We start from the raw sequence: 16,905 nt of genomic DNA on the forward strand, positions 1-16,905 counted from the left end.
TCAGTTTACTTACTGAAATCTAGTTCATAATGATAGTCTGTGCTAAAGAAAGACTAACCACACTCTGAATTACTGGTGCTAAATTTGAAACAGAAATTCCTCAGGCTATGAGGGCTGTATTCACTTGGGGCTCTATTAAGCTAAGTCCTGAAGGTGTCCAGAGCCCTGCAGCTGCACACAAAGAGTTTGACTGATTCAGGACCTGTGCTGGGATGCAGAACCAGTGCTAAGCAGCAGCTCCCCCAACAGCAGCTGCTGTGAGGGCAATCCCAATCCTAATTTCCTTCACTGAGACAAAGGCTGCTTAAAAATGAATGAAACAACTTGTGCATGAGAGTGGGCCCCACACCCTCACAGTTGCCTGCTGGGCAGCCTCCCACAGCCTTCTGATAGACAATTAGTGATGGACTGAGACCACACTTGAGGTTTCTTGAGGTGTCTCAGTCCAAGGAATGAGAAGTGCAAGGCTGCTGAACTGACACATCCCCTTGTAGAGACAGGTATTTTGGTTTTGTTAACTCATAATAAACTCTGCTTGGCCTTGACAGCCATGTCTCTGCTCTAAGTGTTTTGCTGTGAAATATATTGGCAAAGTTCTTCTAGCAGGGTCACAAAAAGTGACCCTGAACCCCAGGACCACTGTGGCCACCCTCTATGCATCCCAACAGTCTCCAGAGCTGGAAATAGAGTAGGAGCATCCGTAACAAGTTATATACAGGTCCCGTGGTACACATGCACTATTACATAACCACCCAAAGGCACTTAAAATCTGCACAGCTACTGCTGACTGCACATCAGCCTTGCTGAGGATCCAGAGCAACTGACAAGAGACCTTTTCCTTTTGCTGTAGAGCAGAGTCTCCCAGGGGAACCACCTGGCAGGGATGAACTTTCAAGCTCTAGCAGAGCAGATATGTTTGGATGCCAAGTAAGATCCCTGCAGATCCAGCTGGAACTGAGAGAAGTTACTGCACTCTTTTTTGGTGGTGTCCCCAAGAGAGCAAAACGAGCTGGGTGAGCACTTCCAGTCCATGGCAGTAAAGCTTCAGTCACCACTTGAGTTCACCTGGTGCTAAGCACCTTCTTAAACCACTCCAGCTGGATCTAGGAGAGTGTGCCTGCCTACAGCCACAGGGAGAACATCAGGGTTTCCAATATAAGATGACTGGATGCCCTTCCCTGCTCAACTGAGTGCTTTGACAGTGCTAAATAAGCTCTTTTCCCCCTGAATAGAGCCCAGAGTGTTTTCACCAATGTGTCAGAACTAAACTATTCCTTCCTACCTAGGTGTTATCAGCTCTGGTATGTTTCAGCTAGTGCCAGAATGCACAAGGTCATTCACAAATACCCACAACCAGATTTTAGGTCTGATTTTCACCATGCAGTGCCCATTCAGAGTGATACCAAACAGAGCAAATCAACCAGTAATTACATGGACCGAAAGGAGCAACAACTGCTGTGTGCATGCTGTTGGTATGAGGAGGTGAGGACTGCCACAACAAAAGGAACACAAACCTTCCAGCTAGGGATCTTAGATGATGGTAACATGCCTGGCCCAATGGTGTAATAATGAACGTAGTCTGGAAGGAGGGCTGAGGGAGCCCGAGTCCACGTGCGGGAGACAGGCGGGAAATGAGGGAAAGGACCTGCACCAACTGAAGCTACGGATGGGTCACTTGATAAACTACAGTGATAAAACCCATTAGACAACTGGAAATGAAACAAATAAAAAGAACAAAAACAGAGAAATTAATATAAACAGAATGAATACAAAAATACACTGTGACTGATGTTCTAGGGAGAAAATCTCTGTATCTTAAAACAAAAGAAAGGAAATTCTTCAATTCGCTGCAAATAAAAAACAGAAAATTGATACGATGCTTGGTTCACAAGTGAGAGCGCCTGAAAATTGTTATATATAACAAATTTCAGGCATCAATCTAGCAGTCATTGTCTCCAGGCTGAGCAGCTTTGCCTTCTGTCCATGAAAGCAGCACACTGTGAAAAAGCCTTTGCAGTTTAGGCTGCAGACTCTGGCCATAGAAACAGAACTTTTCCAATCCTGAAGGCATTTGCATTGGTGGCATTTAGTCTGTGTAGCTGGACAGAGAGGAAAAGCATTAAAGCCTTCAAACATGACATGTTCTGGCTGTGTGATGATATGGAAGAAAAAAACCAAACCAAAAACCAACAGCAAGGATTTACCAGATGAGAAAGGAGACTGCTACCACTTCCTCCCTGAATTCAGAGCGTATCCCACATAATTTTTTCCAACCATGTGCATTTTGCTTTCCTTTTTGGTCAAAAAACAACCCCCATTACTCAGTGTAATGTATACTACCTAACAGGAGAGATGGGAGAAGGCACAAACAACACAATCTGGGCAAGGTGCTTTTTGTCAGGCAACCAGCTGTGTTTGGGAGTATTCCACAATCTCTTTAAGTAAAAAAGCTGGAAAATGACCTTTTCTTAGAAAACCTCTGTAAAATGCCCAATTTGTAGCTTCTCCTAGCAGCTAGTTTAAAGGCAATTGTGGTTTTTATTCAAACATATTGATTTCTAAGGGAGTGTGCAACAGTTCCTGTTCTCATCTTCACGAAGAGGAATCCTGGCTGCATCCCATGCACAGGGGTTTTGTCCAAATGTTGCAGGGTTTGGATAACGAGCTAGTAGGTCTGTATGTCTTGGAGATGACGTTTTTCACCTTATCTGTGGAGGCCCAAGCCCCCATGGTGGAGCCTGAGCTGACTGAGGTGGGGGAACTGCACTCGCTCACTGACTGGCAGGTTTCAGAGGCTTCTGAAGAGGCAGAGCTGGACGAATTCTGCAGCATAAAACAGCACCGCAACGCAGGGAAAGGATACACAAGCCACCAGAAAAGAAAAAAAAATCACAAACAAAAAGACAAAAAGCACATACACAGAGACACACAGGAGAGAGGGAAGGATGAGAGAAGCAAAGGGTTAGGATTTTAAAAATCAATAAGAAACTGCTCAAACTATCGCTAATGTTCAGGAAATCTATGAAAAAAAAATAAGCCATTTTCTTAATGCGAGAACTTGCCACACTGCTTAAGAATGAGGGAATTGAGGCAGCAATCTCAACTCCTCATTGCAATTTCAGCATCTCAATTCTGCTGCTGTTTCAGAGCAAGAAGCTGAGGGCACCTGTAGTCCAAACATGCAATATACTGAGACAACTGATATATACAGAAAAGCAGATCATCAGTACTTTGAAGGCACAAAGTTTAGATTTAACACATGGAGAAGCAAACTTCATTTATATTCACAAGTTCTCGTACATTCTGATCTGCAAAAGTGCTTGTAAAAAGCTCATCTGAGTTCAAGTATTATGGAACAGAGAAAGAAGTGATACTTACCAAAACTGGAGGTTTCCAAAGTGCATGACCTGTATGCATGTCCCTCTGCAGGTAGGATGCATACACCAAAAGCACTCTGACTCAAACCCTCCTGCCCAGCAGCCAGCAGGAATGGACATGCACTCTGCTGAGTGCAGAACTGGTGGCATGTACTTGCCACCTGCCTTCCCCTAACAGCAGAGGCAGAAAATACCAGGGGCTTGGAAGGAGAGTAAAGGAAAATGCAGGACACAAAATATCCATAACACATTTTGCTCCTACCTAGGAACTTCTCCAATTTTCAGTGTGTAGCTTTATGTGCCTCTGCTGCTGTCAGACCTCTACAACAGCATCTAATTCAACTACACAAAGGCCAAGAGGAATAACCACATAAACCATTTTACCAACACAATGCTCTTTCACATATCCCCCTTGGAAGTTGCATCCTGCTTTGTAGGGATGTGTGTCCAGGTCCATCCAAGAGGTTGGACGTGGTCAAGAATAATGGCCAAGTTGTCTGGTCAGTACTGAGCTCTATTCACTCTCAGAAATGCAACACAAATGCAAGACCAATTCATGCTTTAGTAGCCAAGGCCCTGTGAAACAAGTCTATCTATGGTGTTTTATGACAGCAGAGAGAATGTGCTCTTGTATCCAGTTGAAGAGGAAGGGAAATCTCATCTAAAATAAAATTTCACCAGTTAACCTTGGCTAAGATCTGGGGTGAGTTTGCAATAGAAGGACAGCTGGATATGAGACAGTGTAGAGGAGCAATTACTCCTAAACCCCACAAGTTGTCTCACGGCTCACCAGGAGCTACAGATGGGTAATGTACAGCCAGTTGTCTGAGTAGAAGGAAATGCAGGTCTCCCAGGATGGAACACTGTCACCATAATGACTTTGGTGAACACTGCTGGGGCAGCTGAGAAGTTAACCTAGCACCAGCATCTTGAGCTTACTGGTAAATCATGACTTAAGTAAAATTTTGCAAAGGCTGTTAAAATTTTAAAAAGCATGTAGAGTGATGGGAATATTTTATAGAAATAACACTCATCCCACCCTATGCTGGCTTGAGATGATCTGCAGGTCAAATGTGCTTAGGGTACAAATATGCTCAGTTAACAAGGCTTGTATCTGAAGTGCAGTAAGAGTGGAGGTGAAGGTACAGTCAGAGGGAGCAGCAACAAATGACTGTTAAGCTGTTAAGGACAGCAGTGAATGTGGTGTACCTGATGATGCAGTGGCATGATATTTAGCAGAACTTGTCACATTCTTTAATGTGACTCCTTTTACAGGAAAAAAGCCTCTAAAAAGAATACTGACAAAGATGAGCTGCAGTTGACTCTGCCATTAGTCACAACCATGGTGCACTAAATGGAGATGAGACTACTGCCTCCCTAGAGAAAAATACATTATAGAAAACTAGTTTTTACACTAAAAAAAAGTTCTGCCTGACATTCCAGGTATCTCAGCAAAAGAAGCCTCATGAGAATTTTCACACTAGTGTTATGGTTTAGGCAGGAAAAAAACAAGACAGAAAAATGCAATTACAGAAAATACTTTCTGAAATCTCCTACTTATGGCCTAAATGACCCTCATGGATCTGCACACTCTGCACATTGCAGGAGAGACAGTGAAGGGTCTGAGTTCCAAGCATGGCATCTCCCATGCTACCTTCTTTTCTACAGATGTCCCAAGGGTGACAAGTAAGAATGTGGAATTTACATCTAATGCACTATTTGTGTCTATGAGACAGAAATTTCACAAGGTTATGTCAAGTAATGGCAGAAAGAGCTCATAGATGAGGTTTATTACCAACAAAGTTGCATTAAAAAAGGTAAAAAATGCAGATTCTGAAGATGCAAAGTATGGCAGGAAAAAGACTGAAATTGGTGAACTTATTTTTGCTATAAAATGACTCCTCCAAAGTGAAAAAACCAGGATGACAAAAAGGACTCTCCCACTAATTCAATGCGTTCATTTTCAGCAAGAAAAGCTGGAGAGAGGCTGAACCAAGATGCCAGGGGGAAAACATCCTGGAAGCTGATGGAAATGCAAGAGGTGGTGCTACAGAAACAGGATCTCCTCATCTTCAGAAACTTGCAAGGCACAGAGAAAAGGAATTTCTAGTCTTGTTAAAAAAGGATTGCAACAATGGAGAGGGGGCAGAAGAATGCTCCTGAATGAAAAGCATAAGGAAAACATGACTGGCAGTGGGTCAAAGGATGCTTGGATCAGACTGGAGAGGGAGTCCTGAATGGCTGTGCCCAGGAGTGGGAAGCACAGACCTCCCTTCTCAGCATAAAGTACATGAAGGACTGAAAACAGAAACTGCACAGCTACTGCTTGGGCAAAGAGTCTCCAGACTCTGGAGTGCTTATTCTAGATGCACAAGCCTTGGCACATACTCTCCTGGGAGCACACACACAGGGCAAAGCAATTTCTACTCCCCACCCTATGATGTGAGAAATTTGACTATCAGATTTTTTTCACCTCATTTTAATAGATTCCTTTTTTTAAATTACTGTTTTGTTTGAATAATTATAAAAATCAGTTCTTCCATTTTAGCTGTTTTATTCTCACAGCTGTGATAATGGCAGTTCTGCTCTGTTCTAAAACCATTTCTCCTGAGAAAAAGTTTTAAATTAACAGTATAGAGCTAAAACTATGCTCTGAAGTGACAAGCAGTGCCCCAAACATACATTTGTAAAAGTGTAGCCTGGTCTCTGGTCTCTCAGATGAGCCATGGCTTGTTCTTGGATAGTGTCCTGCTGCTTGATGTGGTATGTATGAGTTCCAGCAGGGATATAAAAAAAATTTTTTTGAGTTATTGGACTGTACAGTTACATTTTCCATCTGCTGTCCTACTAACCTATAACAGGACCATGGTTATCTTGGATTACTTACATTCTTTGTTGGCTATGTCTTCTATTCAAACATAGTTTTGTTTTCTTAACCCTCTTCCTTTCTCAAATGAGACAGAGCTTCTGGGACAAGAGTTTCCCAGGAGACCAAATCCTAATGATGAGTGTGGTCCAATGTCTCTCTAGAGTCAGTGGATGATGGTCTCAGCTACTTTTAGAAAAGCTCTGAATACTGACTCAAGATCACCTCCTCAATGTGTCTAATTTCCAGGAATCTGCCTCTACTGACCCTTCTTTCTAGTCAGGGACAAACTATTACAAAGCAACTCAGAAAAGGAATTTTAGGAGAAACAAATATCCAGTGATAACTTACAGAGGTGTTTCAGTTTGGTCTTGATTTTTGGTTTTTGTTTTGTTTGTTTGCATTTGGTGGGTTATTTTTTGGTACTGTTTTGGGGTTTTATTTAAGGTCTGATTTGGAATAATTTCGTAATTTAAATGGAAAACTGAATGGCTGTTACAATATATTTTCCCTATTCTAACTTGCAGCTATTTCAAGCAATGGAATCTACTCAAAAGCAGACTCTTTCAGCTTTATAACCTGTACATGCAGAAGCAACTTCACATTTAGTTTCCCTCTACTTCAGTGTTTAGGGGAAGTGCTTTCCAGAGCATTCTGACAATACAGACTTATCTCTGTGCTGTCTGACAGCGCATCAACATTTTTATCTTCACCTGCTTTTTTCTCTCCCTTTGCTTTCATCTCCATGAAGTCACAAGCAGCCTGTAAAATCTGTGTAAGTGCCTCCCTCCACATGTTCACTTCAAATCCAGTGGATCCTACTATTATCATCCCCTGAATCAAACATCCCTGTACTACTATCACATCATGTGATCACAGACACTCCCAGGCCTCAGTTTGTCTACCACACAGGGTAACGTGTGGGTTTAGCAGCACCAGCCACATCCAATGTCCATCCAAGAGCCACTGTGTGCTTCCAGCAGGTCTGTCAGAAGGGCTTTGTATGAGGTCACTGTGTGTCATGGGCAATGCTGCTCATGCCTGACCTTACACCCTTCAATAAACTGTTCCACTCCAGAGAGAGACCTGTGATGCTTTTCCAGCTGTTCAGCTACACCCAAATGTACCCCTTTAATTATGATAAAAGCCTTTTACAGTGACCTTCCCACATGTACAGCCATGTGCTACAGGCTAACACTATTACTCCCAGCAGTGAAGCAGAAAGGTGATCCCTCACACACCAGTGAAAGAGCAGGCCGTTTTTATAAATGCTCCTTTCCCTGTTTCTATACAATGTGTGATAACGGTAAAGACTTATTACTCCTACTGACAACTACAGGCTGGAAAGCAATCTTCATTTTGTCAGACATCTCTCCTCTTGTATAGTCTCTATGTTTTTTTCAATCTCCAGTTACTCTTTGTTTGAGATTCCCACCAACTCCCCACCCTCTATCTGTGATTTTGAGGAAATTCAATTTAGTTTTCAGTGACACTTGCTTGTCTAAAATACAGGCGAGCTTGTATTATATGTATCATTATATATATAATACTTCACATGACTCATATATTTACATTTCTGTAATATGGGAGTTTTACATGGCCTCCTTCTACTTTTCTTTCTAAAACTCATTATTAAAAGAAAAAGGGCTTTGTTGTTCCAACATATGCCACAATGTGTAGCTAGCAAACATCATCAAAGCATCCACCTGCACAAGATATAAAGATATTAATCTCCTTCGTTGGTTCCAGAGCTTGCTTTTCTGCCTTCTCATTATCACTACTAGAAACAATGTCATCAGTGTTTGAGACAGAGCAGCAGCCTCCTCCCACCCAGCACCAATGCTCCAAGCACAGCCCCACAGGGAGATCTGTCAGTTGGTTAGAAACACATAACAAGGGGTAACACTGCCCACTGAACAGCTTCTGCTCAGCTCACAGTCACAGTTATCTGTCAGCACAACACACACAATTTACTTAGTGCTGAACACAGAAAGCAAGACACTTAAGCAAAGATGAAGCAGCCAGGCAATGATCTGTTACCTTTTCCTCTGCGTAAAGGTAAACAGAACCAAGGACATACAGAGCACATACCTAGTTGTTGAACCAACACACTACACTTGTCACACTGCTGCAGCCTTCTACAGCTCATGAAAAGCACAAGTGATGCTTGGATCAGTTTGCAACCTTATGGACAGTTTCTAAAATGAAGTGAAAGCATATGAACTTAGCTGGTTTAATCAGTGTGACTCCCATCGACTTTCAGGATATTGTGCCACCTGATACCAGCCTAAGTTCACTCCTCTGATTAACAGGGGAATTTGCAAAGAGAGGTGTTGGTTTTTTTCATGCTAAGAGCAATTGCAAAGTTACATCCTTGTCTGCAAACATAGCATCATCATGTGGATTACTGCCCTTTTATGCAGGTGCAGTGGGTACCATGAAAACCAAAGATGATGCTAGCATGTGTAACTGATGTATGTATCTTAAAAGTCAACTTCCTTACCTTGTTACTATTCCAGTTTACTTTATTATTGCTCATTTAGTTTTTTGCATTTCACTTAGGTTAGCCATAGTCAATCTAAACAAAACATTCATTTTATTAGTGTGCACAAAGTTCTTCAGGATGTCATCTATAGAAAAAAGCTGATGTGTCCAGACTGGGGACAGAAGAGGTATAATTTGAAAAGAAAGCATTTCTATTAAAATGAAAGAGGAAGTATACTTTAAAACCATTGAGTTTCCCTTGAGAATGTGTTCCAAGCCTAAATGAACCTGTGTTGTTTTGCATGATATTTTAAAAATTTCTCTAAGGGTACTGCTTACTAAATGTTCTGCAAAAGGGAAGGGTTTGTTTGCTGTCAAAGGTGGTCTAGGGTCGTTTACATGGGCAGGTGACACTTGATAACCACTAACACTTGCTGACTATGAGGATTAACACTCCTCAACCACGCCTACAAAACTACCTACTCTCCAACAAGTAAAAAGGAGTGCAGCTACATTTTTGAAGTAAAGGACAATTTTCTCCAGTGATCTCAGGGTGTATTAAAGTAAGCAATAGTCAACAACAGGATATTAGATCCTTTTCAGTTTATAGCTAGGATTTTCAATGGGATTTATAATGTGAGAAGGCAATTTAGCCTTGTTTAAAAATATTACTGTTGCTGTGTGATTTCTTAAAAAAAAATGGCAGCAAAGAGAATTCAGGTGCTGAAATATATAGGCCATGGAGCATTGCAAACCTCTGCCTGCAGATGGCCAGTGAGTTTTTAGAGGAATGATGCCATGAACAAATAGAGCAGCAGCTTTCTTCTGCAGACCGAAAAATGCTTAGGGAAAACTGGCTTGTATTTATAGTGAAATTCTCTTCATCTGACTGGCTTCAGGATGTTATTATATATGACTACACAAACACTCATTTCTTATGAGTTCCATAAAGAATTAATAATACCTCCAATTTTCATGCAGAAACCTTATTTCTGCCAGGTGCTCAACTGAGAGTCCAAAATTCAAGTTTATCCACAGAAATGGGTGTCATAAAAAAATGACAAAAATCAATTCCATATGATAATGCTGATAGCATTTAGAGCATCCCAGACCCTTTTCAGAGGAGGAATAGAAGTCTCTCTAATGCCAAAGCCATCAGTACTAGTACTGTGGCTGTCAAAAGGATGTTCTGGCATCAATATTTGCCCATTACACAGCAAAGAGCCACCAGATATTAATCACTTGCAACCTGTGCAGGATATTAACTGGTAACCTCAGTGTAAAATGACTATTATTCCCTCCTGTAAGATGGGACTTCTTGCTCTTTGTTGTCTGTATTTATCTCAAAGTTAGGCATCTAGGCTCCCTCCAGGACCAGAGGGGAAACTGTATCACCCAAAAGCAACTCAGCCCTTTCATGCAAAAGCAGCATAAATCACCCCAGCTAGAGGCCCAACTTTTGGATAAATGAAATGCACTGAGACAAGCCTTACCCTCAATGTTTAAACTGACTCCAAGGTACCCCAGAACCACATCAGAGCCTTTTTCTGAAAGGTGAGCCAAGTTAGAGTCCAGCTCACACTCAGGTTTTTGTTCTCATGCTTGCACGTACCTGGTTAGGTGCTTCTGGTGGCATGGGGGATGGCGATTTGGACTGGAAAGCATCCTGGGACATGAATCCAGAATCATGGGAGGACACACTGGACAGCCTCATGGGTGCCTGCTGAGGCAGATTGGAGCTGCGATAGCGATAGTGTGAACTAGGTGAGTGCGAGTGCGAGCCACTGGACCGGGAATCACTACTGTTAACGCTGTTCAGACTGCTGTGAGAGACAAAAGGAACAGAGAAAGGAAAGGGGAGAGGAAAAGACACAAGGGCGGGGTGGGGAGAGACCCATATACAGTACAATTAACATTCCACATGTCTCTAGCAACAGGCAGCATAAACCAGAAAAGAAAAATGTTGACAAATTAAATATATATATATATATATGCACATATATATCAGTGAAGAACCATAAGCAGCTGCAGTATCCCTGGTGACCAGAGAGAAAATGGCATTTTATCTTGTCATTCAAATCTTAACCACTCAGACTTCAAATTCAGGTTAGGGATGAAGGAATTGCTACCATGCCCTCCCTCGGATTTACACAGCACTTGCTCAGAAAGTGTCTGCTGATGGTTCTGTCCTATTTCTGACTTACACTGGCCCAGATTTTCAACAGGATTTCTAGAAGGGGGACCAAAGACACTGGAGTTCATCTAGAAGTCTGCCTCTAGGCATGCTGCTGCAGACAGCCAGCAGGACAGTGTGTGAGACTTCTGAAAGCATCACCAAACCCCCACACTTCAGAGTACCTGGGACATGGTTCGCTCAACTTGAACGCTTCCTACCAGATAAAAACACATGACAGCACATGGAGTGAAGCCAAGCCACTGGGTATGGAGCTTTAGTTAGTAACAAGGACAACCAGAGACTTAAACCCCCAAATTAATATCCATGAAAACAAGCTGAAGTGACTTTTCAAAGAAAGAGATTGATTTTTAATCCTCAGAATCCATGCATGACAGTACAGACATGGCAGCCACAACTCTGGAGCTTTCAGAATTTCCTGCTGGGGTGGCTGAGCAGGACTAGCAGGATGCACCCATCTGGCAGGAGCCTGGCCTAAGGGCTGGCCCTAAAGGACACAAGGGCAAGGCCTGCACCTCCTGTACACCAATGCCACGTACAAAGAACTTGTGCAAGTCAGTGTGGAGCAGAGGAAGAGTTCTGCTTTATTTCACCCACATATATCAGTCCATGTCATACAGGTTTTACTGTACAAGAAGATGAAATTGATTAGGAAGAGATGATGACTTTTTGGGGGTTTTTTGCCATTTTCTTTTATAGTTTCAGGATATTGCATCTTTAAGCCTGTGCTCATTGCTCTAAATATGCACGTTTTCACATATATATATAAAAGTACTGACTTTTTTATATATATCTGCATGCAGAGACAAGTAGGTACATAGAAGTCGTGTTCACTTGCTCTGGCATGCTGTAGGTAACTTTGCTCATACACAGGGAACCTGTAGTACATAGTTTCATAAAGCAAACTGAAAGGTAATAATTTGAGAGCAGCTAGAGAGGTGTTGAGCAGAATACACAACAGGGTATCTTCCTTTTCAGTAAAAGGAAAGAGTAAATGTAGACACCAGGATATGGGGGCAACATGCTAATAAACTGTTTTATGAGAGAAAACAGTTTTTACAGAGAAAGCATAGACAGAATCCAGTGTTTCAACATATTTCAGGACAGCATTAGACAGCATTAAACAGTCAAAAAAACTTGTATCAAAAAAGCATTTCCATCTATCAGACTGATAGGGCAATTGTCAAAGATGTTTTCTCCCTTCTCACACAGTTTAACTTACTGATTAGTAACAGCTACTTAGAATAATCTAAAAAGTCACCACATGAAAAACAGAAGAGGAAATTATGAATGGACAGTCTCAGAGTTTAGATCAGAACACTCTGCTCTTTGATCCAAAATGGATTCAAGAGAACTGAATCAAAAGCATCTTCAAGTTGTGTTGAGTTCAAGTTGTTCAGTCATGCCCATCCTTTTTAATATCCCCAGCACACACTTAAATGAGTAAAGACCATGAGGGACTGTTTCAGTAAGACTTGTTATTTAAGATTTAAGAATGTATACAATTTCATTTCACAGTCTGAACTTGCCTCCCTTTGTCCCCAAACAGGTTAAAAATAAGTATTACCAACTGACTTACCTGCAAACACTAGATTTTCTGGACATGGTTGTACTGGGAGAGGATGGAGGAGTCTGGTAAGACCAGCTGTAATCAGAACCTTTCAAATCTAAAATTACCTGATGAAAGATAATCAATAGCATCAAGGATGTGGAAAAATTTTCCCTCTATTAATAGAAAGCCTCTGCTTTCTGTTTCTATTTCTGTATCATACAAGATTAATCCCTGCTACAAACTCTGAGTGCAAATTGAGTCTCAGTTCTCTTCCAAAATTACACTGTATCACATAGGAGAGCTGGTTTCATCCTTGGCTTTCTCAGTACTAGCATACTTGAACACTAAGGCTGCCACTACAGAAAGAAAGTTCAGATTTGAATGGGAAAAAAAACTTTTAAAAAGTAAACTGGAGATTTGTTTTTTTGCATTAAGGATGCTTTCCAGGTTTTTGTTTCTTTTGTTTGTTTTGACTTGAAAAATTATTACAGCCTTTGAGTTGAAGTACTGTAACATTTTAAACAATTAACTGAAGATTCAGTATTCAACCACAACAGAGCTTTACACTTCTAGATCAATGATAAGGTGATTATAAAATATGATGAAAAACTGAGTTCACACTGCAGGGTTGCAGAAAAATGTCCTGTTTGGATTCATTTCACAACACACATTTTCCTATGCATTTAAAGGACAGCACAGAAAAAAACCCAGCAATTTTGTGACTACAAAAAGACAGGGATGCTCAAACGCAGGGCAAGGAGATGACACCCATTTCTCAAACATTCTCTGCAGAAATCAGGCATCTTCATACCCTTCAAAATGTTACTGCTACCACTTCACTCTAGTCTCACCAAATATTTTAGAGGCACTCAGCCCCTGAAAACAAATTTTCACAACAAAACAGGGATTTTTGCTCATGTTAAAAATCATCTTGCTGCCATAAAATTTCTACAAAACATCACATTAAGGCACTAAACACTAGTAGTCAATATTCCTCACAACACAAAAGTGGTGCAAGCTACAAATACAGTGTTTTCCAGGTAACAAGAGCTAACCTGTTCACTCGAGGATGGCAATTTGTGTGGATCCATGGTGAGACTTTTCAGGTCATCTGATATGGTCTGTAAATGGGTTATTTCTCCTAGCATTGATATTTCTTCTTCCTGAAAAGAAAAATGAGCCAGGTTAACCACAGCCTTGGTTTTAAAAATCAGACCTGTAACACAATATATGACCTTTATCATTTTGCTGATGACTGTGGGGGTGCCCAGTGGAGCTGCCTTTTCTTTCCACATGAAAAGTTGAAAATATGAATTTAGAGTTTTGTAACTACTTTAAGACTGCTATAAATTCCAAAGTCAAGAAATCTTTTCTCTCATCAATAAGATAAATAAGTCTCAGCCTTCTTTTTGTGACATCTTTAGAAAAAGAGTGTCAGTTTTGCTGCACTTGACAAATACCTAACTGTTCTATGTACACTCACTCAAATGCCCTAACAATTTCAAGCCTGAGTTTAAACAGGGGTTAAATTAATAGTTTTTGATAGTTAAGTTAAAGGCATTATAAGGTACAGAGAATTAATACATCTGTGATTGATTCTGGCTCAAATTACATTGACAGCTAACTCAGATGATGATTCCTGAACTGTAAACTATCACAGTAATTCCTTTGCTACCATTTCTCCCAGGTCCTCTGAGTCTGGAATTCACCTCCTCCTGCTCAGCCATGACTTTCCCAATTCTCTAACTGGTTTTTCTGTTGAAACTGATGCTCTTTTGTAAGCAACCACTGGGAACATTTTCCCAGTACGCTGGTGACCCTTCAGAAATGCACCTTGCTTGCACAAAGCCATGAACAATTCCTTGTCAGGCTTCAGACTGAGATGATGAAAATTTACTCAAACCTTTCCAAAGAACTGAAAAATTGTCATGTAGAAGGAAAGGAGCTATCAGAAAACTGCATGGAAGCAGCCTGCAATTTGTCAGATAATGTCATTATATACACAGGGGAGGTCTTGAAACATTTATCAGTGCTAGCGCTGGAGTAGGAGTAAGGAGGATTTATATTAAAATGTGATGTTAAGAAGGAAAGCAGTGGAAAAAACAACATTTGCAATTCAGGCTGGAATGCATAAAGAACACAATCTGACTTCAGTCTTTGTGCTCACTGTTTACCCATCAGTCACCTTGAAGGTATTCAGTGTTTTCCATTGCTGAATTACTCCAAACGCCTACAAGAAAGGTCCCAACTCTCACCACTTGCTAGACAGAGATACAGGCTGGATTTTGGCTCTAGAAATTAATTCCTAAGACATAATAAGATACTCTCTTCAGAGGCTTCTGGCCACTTATCTAATCTGTGAATTGTACTGACTGGAAACGAAGAGCTCTTACGATCACAGGGCGCAGCATCGAGATGAAAGCACAGAATCGACCACGCTCCTCAATCAGAGCCTTTCTGACAGCTTGCTTCTCCGTTTCTTCCAGCAGCAGGTACTTATCATTGACATCTTGTAAAGCACTATCCAGCTGGGGCTGAATGTCACCCCGTCCTGTATGCAGGAAACAATCAAGAGCACATATTGTCAAAATTGTGCCTCTCCAGAGAAGATGACATTATTTCAGCCAGCACTGCTGCTGGATTGTGCTTTTGCAATTCAAGTCTCAACCAGCATTTTCCCTTAATTCAAATTAGTAAGGATGTTTTCCCTCCCAAAAAAATCAAGCATTTCAAAGCATTTTTTTTTACTCCTTTTGCATAGAATAGAAATCCAGCTTAATTCAAAAGGTTTCAACGAGCCAAAGACAGCATTTTAAATGAGGACCTTATCAGAGCATTAGCTGTAAAAACTCTTCACAGCACCCTTGCCAAAAACCAACATCTCACTAACTGGGAGGGTATTAATCACCAGCCCAGGTGCACTCCTCCTCCTTCTTGCATTTGTGCTTAACAAGGTCCTAGTGAAAATTTTGTGGAGCCACTAAATTAATGAATCAATCTCCTATACAAAATGCCATGGACACGTTATGGATCACTGGACCACTAGGTTCAAGTATTCAGCACAAACCAACTGCTGAAACAGTTTTCTTCATTCCAGAGTTCAAACTAAACCAAACCTCTCAACACAGGTTATATATATAGGACATTTATATGTATATATTTATAATACATATGTCCAATATATGTCAATGGATATAATAAAATTCCAATGTTTTGCAATTAACTGCAGTCAACTCATAAAACTAAAACTCTGTGACAGCTAAGTACCTTATTCTGCACTGACTGCTAATGCTGCATCATGCCAAACAGATACTCCTCTAGGAATTAAGAGCTGCTACTAAGATATACTATAACCAATCATGTTGCAGTTGCAAGATGTTTTCATGCAGCTTAGACCTCTAAATATTTTAAAGGACCTCAGTTGTATAAACTTTGTTGTACATCTCCCAGAAATGCCACCATATGCAATTTAACTACCAGGAAGATAACACTGAAAAAATGGTGGGTGAGTTATAAGCAGCTACCCAAAATCAATTTTTTGGATAACCTTTCTGCACAGAGGATTTAAAGCTACAAGCAAGAGGAAAAAAGTCTCTTTATGTGTGTAGTACACAATGCAGATGACTCAATGTCAGGCTTACAAAGGAAAAACCTTTGCCTTACTATCATATGTATTTCCTTAATACTCCAGAGCAAGACAAAGCCATCAGCCTTCCTGCACTGATACACAGCCAGAGCTGCAGGAAAAGAGCAGCGATGGAAGCAAAGAGAATCACACTGGCTAAGAAGAATTACAGGCTGGATATATCCAAATCTCTTCTGTACAGTGTTAGACATAGTCCAGATAAAATGCACTGAACATCCACATGCAGAGCTCTGCAATGGATCCTGGAAGAATCACATGCAATGCAACATGGACACTGCCACTGCCAAGGCCACCTGGTACCAAACTTCCAGCAGTGTCTGATCCTGCAGATCAGTCTGGCTTCTCCAATGTGGTCATAAAACTGTTTTGGAAGTAAATAAACTTGAAGAAGAACAGGGTCTGAAGGTTTCCTCCACTAAAACTAGCATCTACCAGAACCAAGTTACTGCAGAGCTTTGGGTACCTCCCTGAGAGTCCTGTGCCTTTTTTTCTGTCACCCTCAGGAGACAAACTGGCCCTTCCTGCTTCGAGACCATTCTGTATATTTCAGTCCCATACTCTGCCATCAGATGCAGTGGTTAAACATTTCATACTTCTCTAGAGCTGTTCTTCCAAATTCTTAATGAAACAGAAACTTGCATCATTGCTCAAACCCTTTTTGAGTACTGCCTGGAACTGCAATGGGTAAAAGAACCACCTGCTGTTCAAGCCTAGATACTGGCTCACTACCAAGGATGTACCAAATGCAAAATATATTAGCTGCAAACTAAATCAAACACTCATTAG

The 16,905-nt window shown here is 41.0% G+C and overlaps 1 protein-coding gene across 10 annotated transcripts in view; it reads right to left on the bottom strand.

Moving 5' to 3' along the window:
• MTSS1 (MTSS I-BAR domain containing 1) overlaps positions 1 to 16,905 on the bottom strand; it is a 125,364-nt gene that overhangs the window by 5,223 nt on the left and 103,236 nt on the right. For 4 of the 10 annotated variants that reach the window (XM_033066003.1, XM_033065935.1, XM_033065968.1 and 1 more), the window contains 5 exons: positions 14,867 to 15,024; positions 13,529 to 13,636; positions 12,501 to 12,598; positions 10,340 to 10,550; positions 1,515 to 1,709 (listed from right to left, as the gene is read on the bottom strand). In XM_033066003.1, the coding sequence (XP_032921894.1) occupies positions 1,515 to 1,709; positions 10,340 to 10,550; positions 12,501 to 12,598; positions 13,529 to 13,636; positions 14,867 to 15,024 (770 nt within the window). Of the gene's footprint in view, positions 1 to 1,514; positions 1,710 to 2,703; positions 2,824 to 10,339; positions 10,551 to 12,500; positions 12,599 to 13,528; positions 13,637 to 14,866; positions 15,025 to 16,905 lie in introns of all 10 variants that reach the window. The other 6 variants (XM_033065959.1, XM_033065945.1, XM_033065987.1 and 3 more) reach the window with 4 other exon arrangements.

The sequence above is a fragment of the Catharus ustulatus genome, chromosome 1, assembly GCF_009819885.2.
Source record: "Catharus ustulatus isolate bCatUst1 chromosome 1, bCatUst1.pri.v2, whole genome shotgun sequence".
NCBI lineage: Eukaryota > Metazoa > Chordata > Aves > Passeriformes > Turdidae > Catharus > Catharus ustulatus.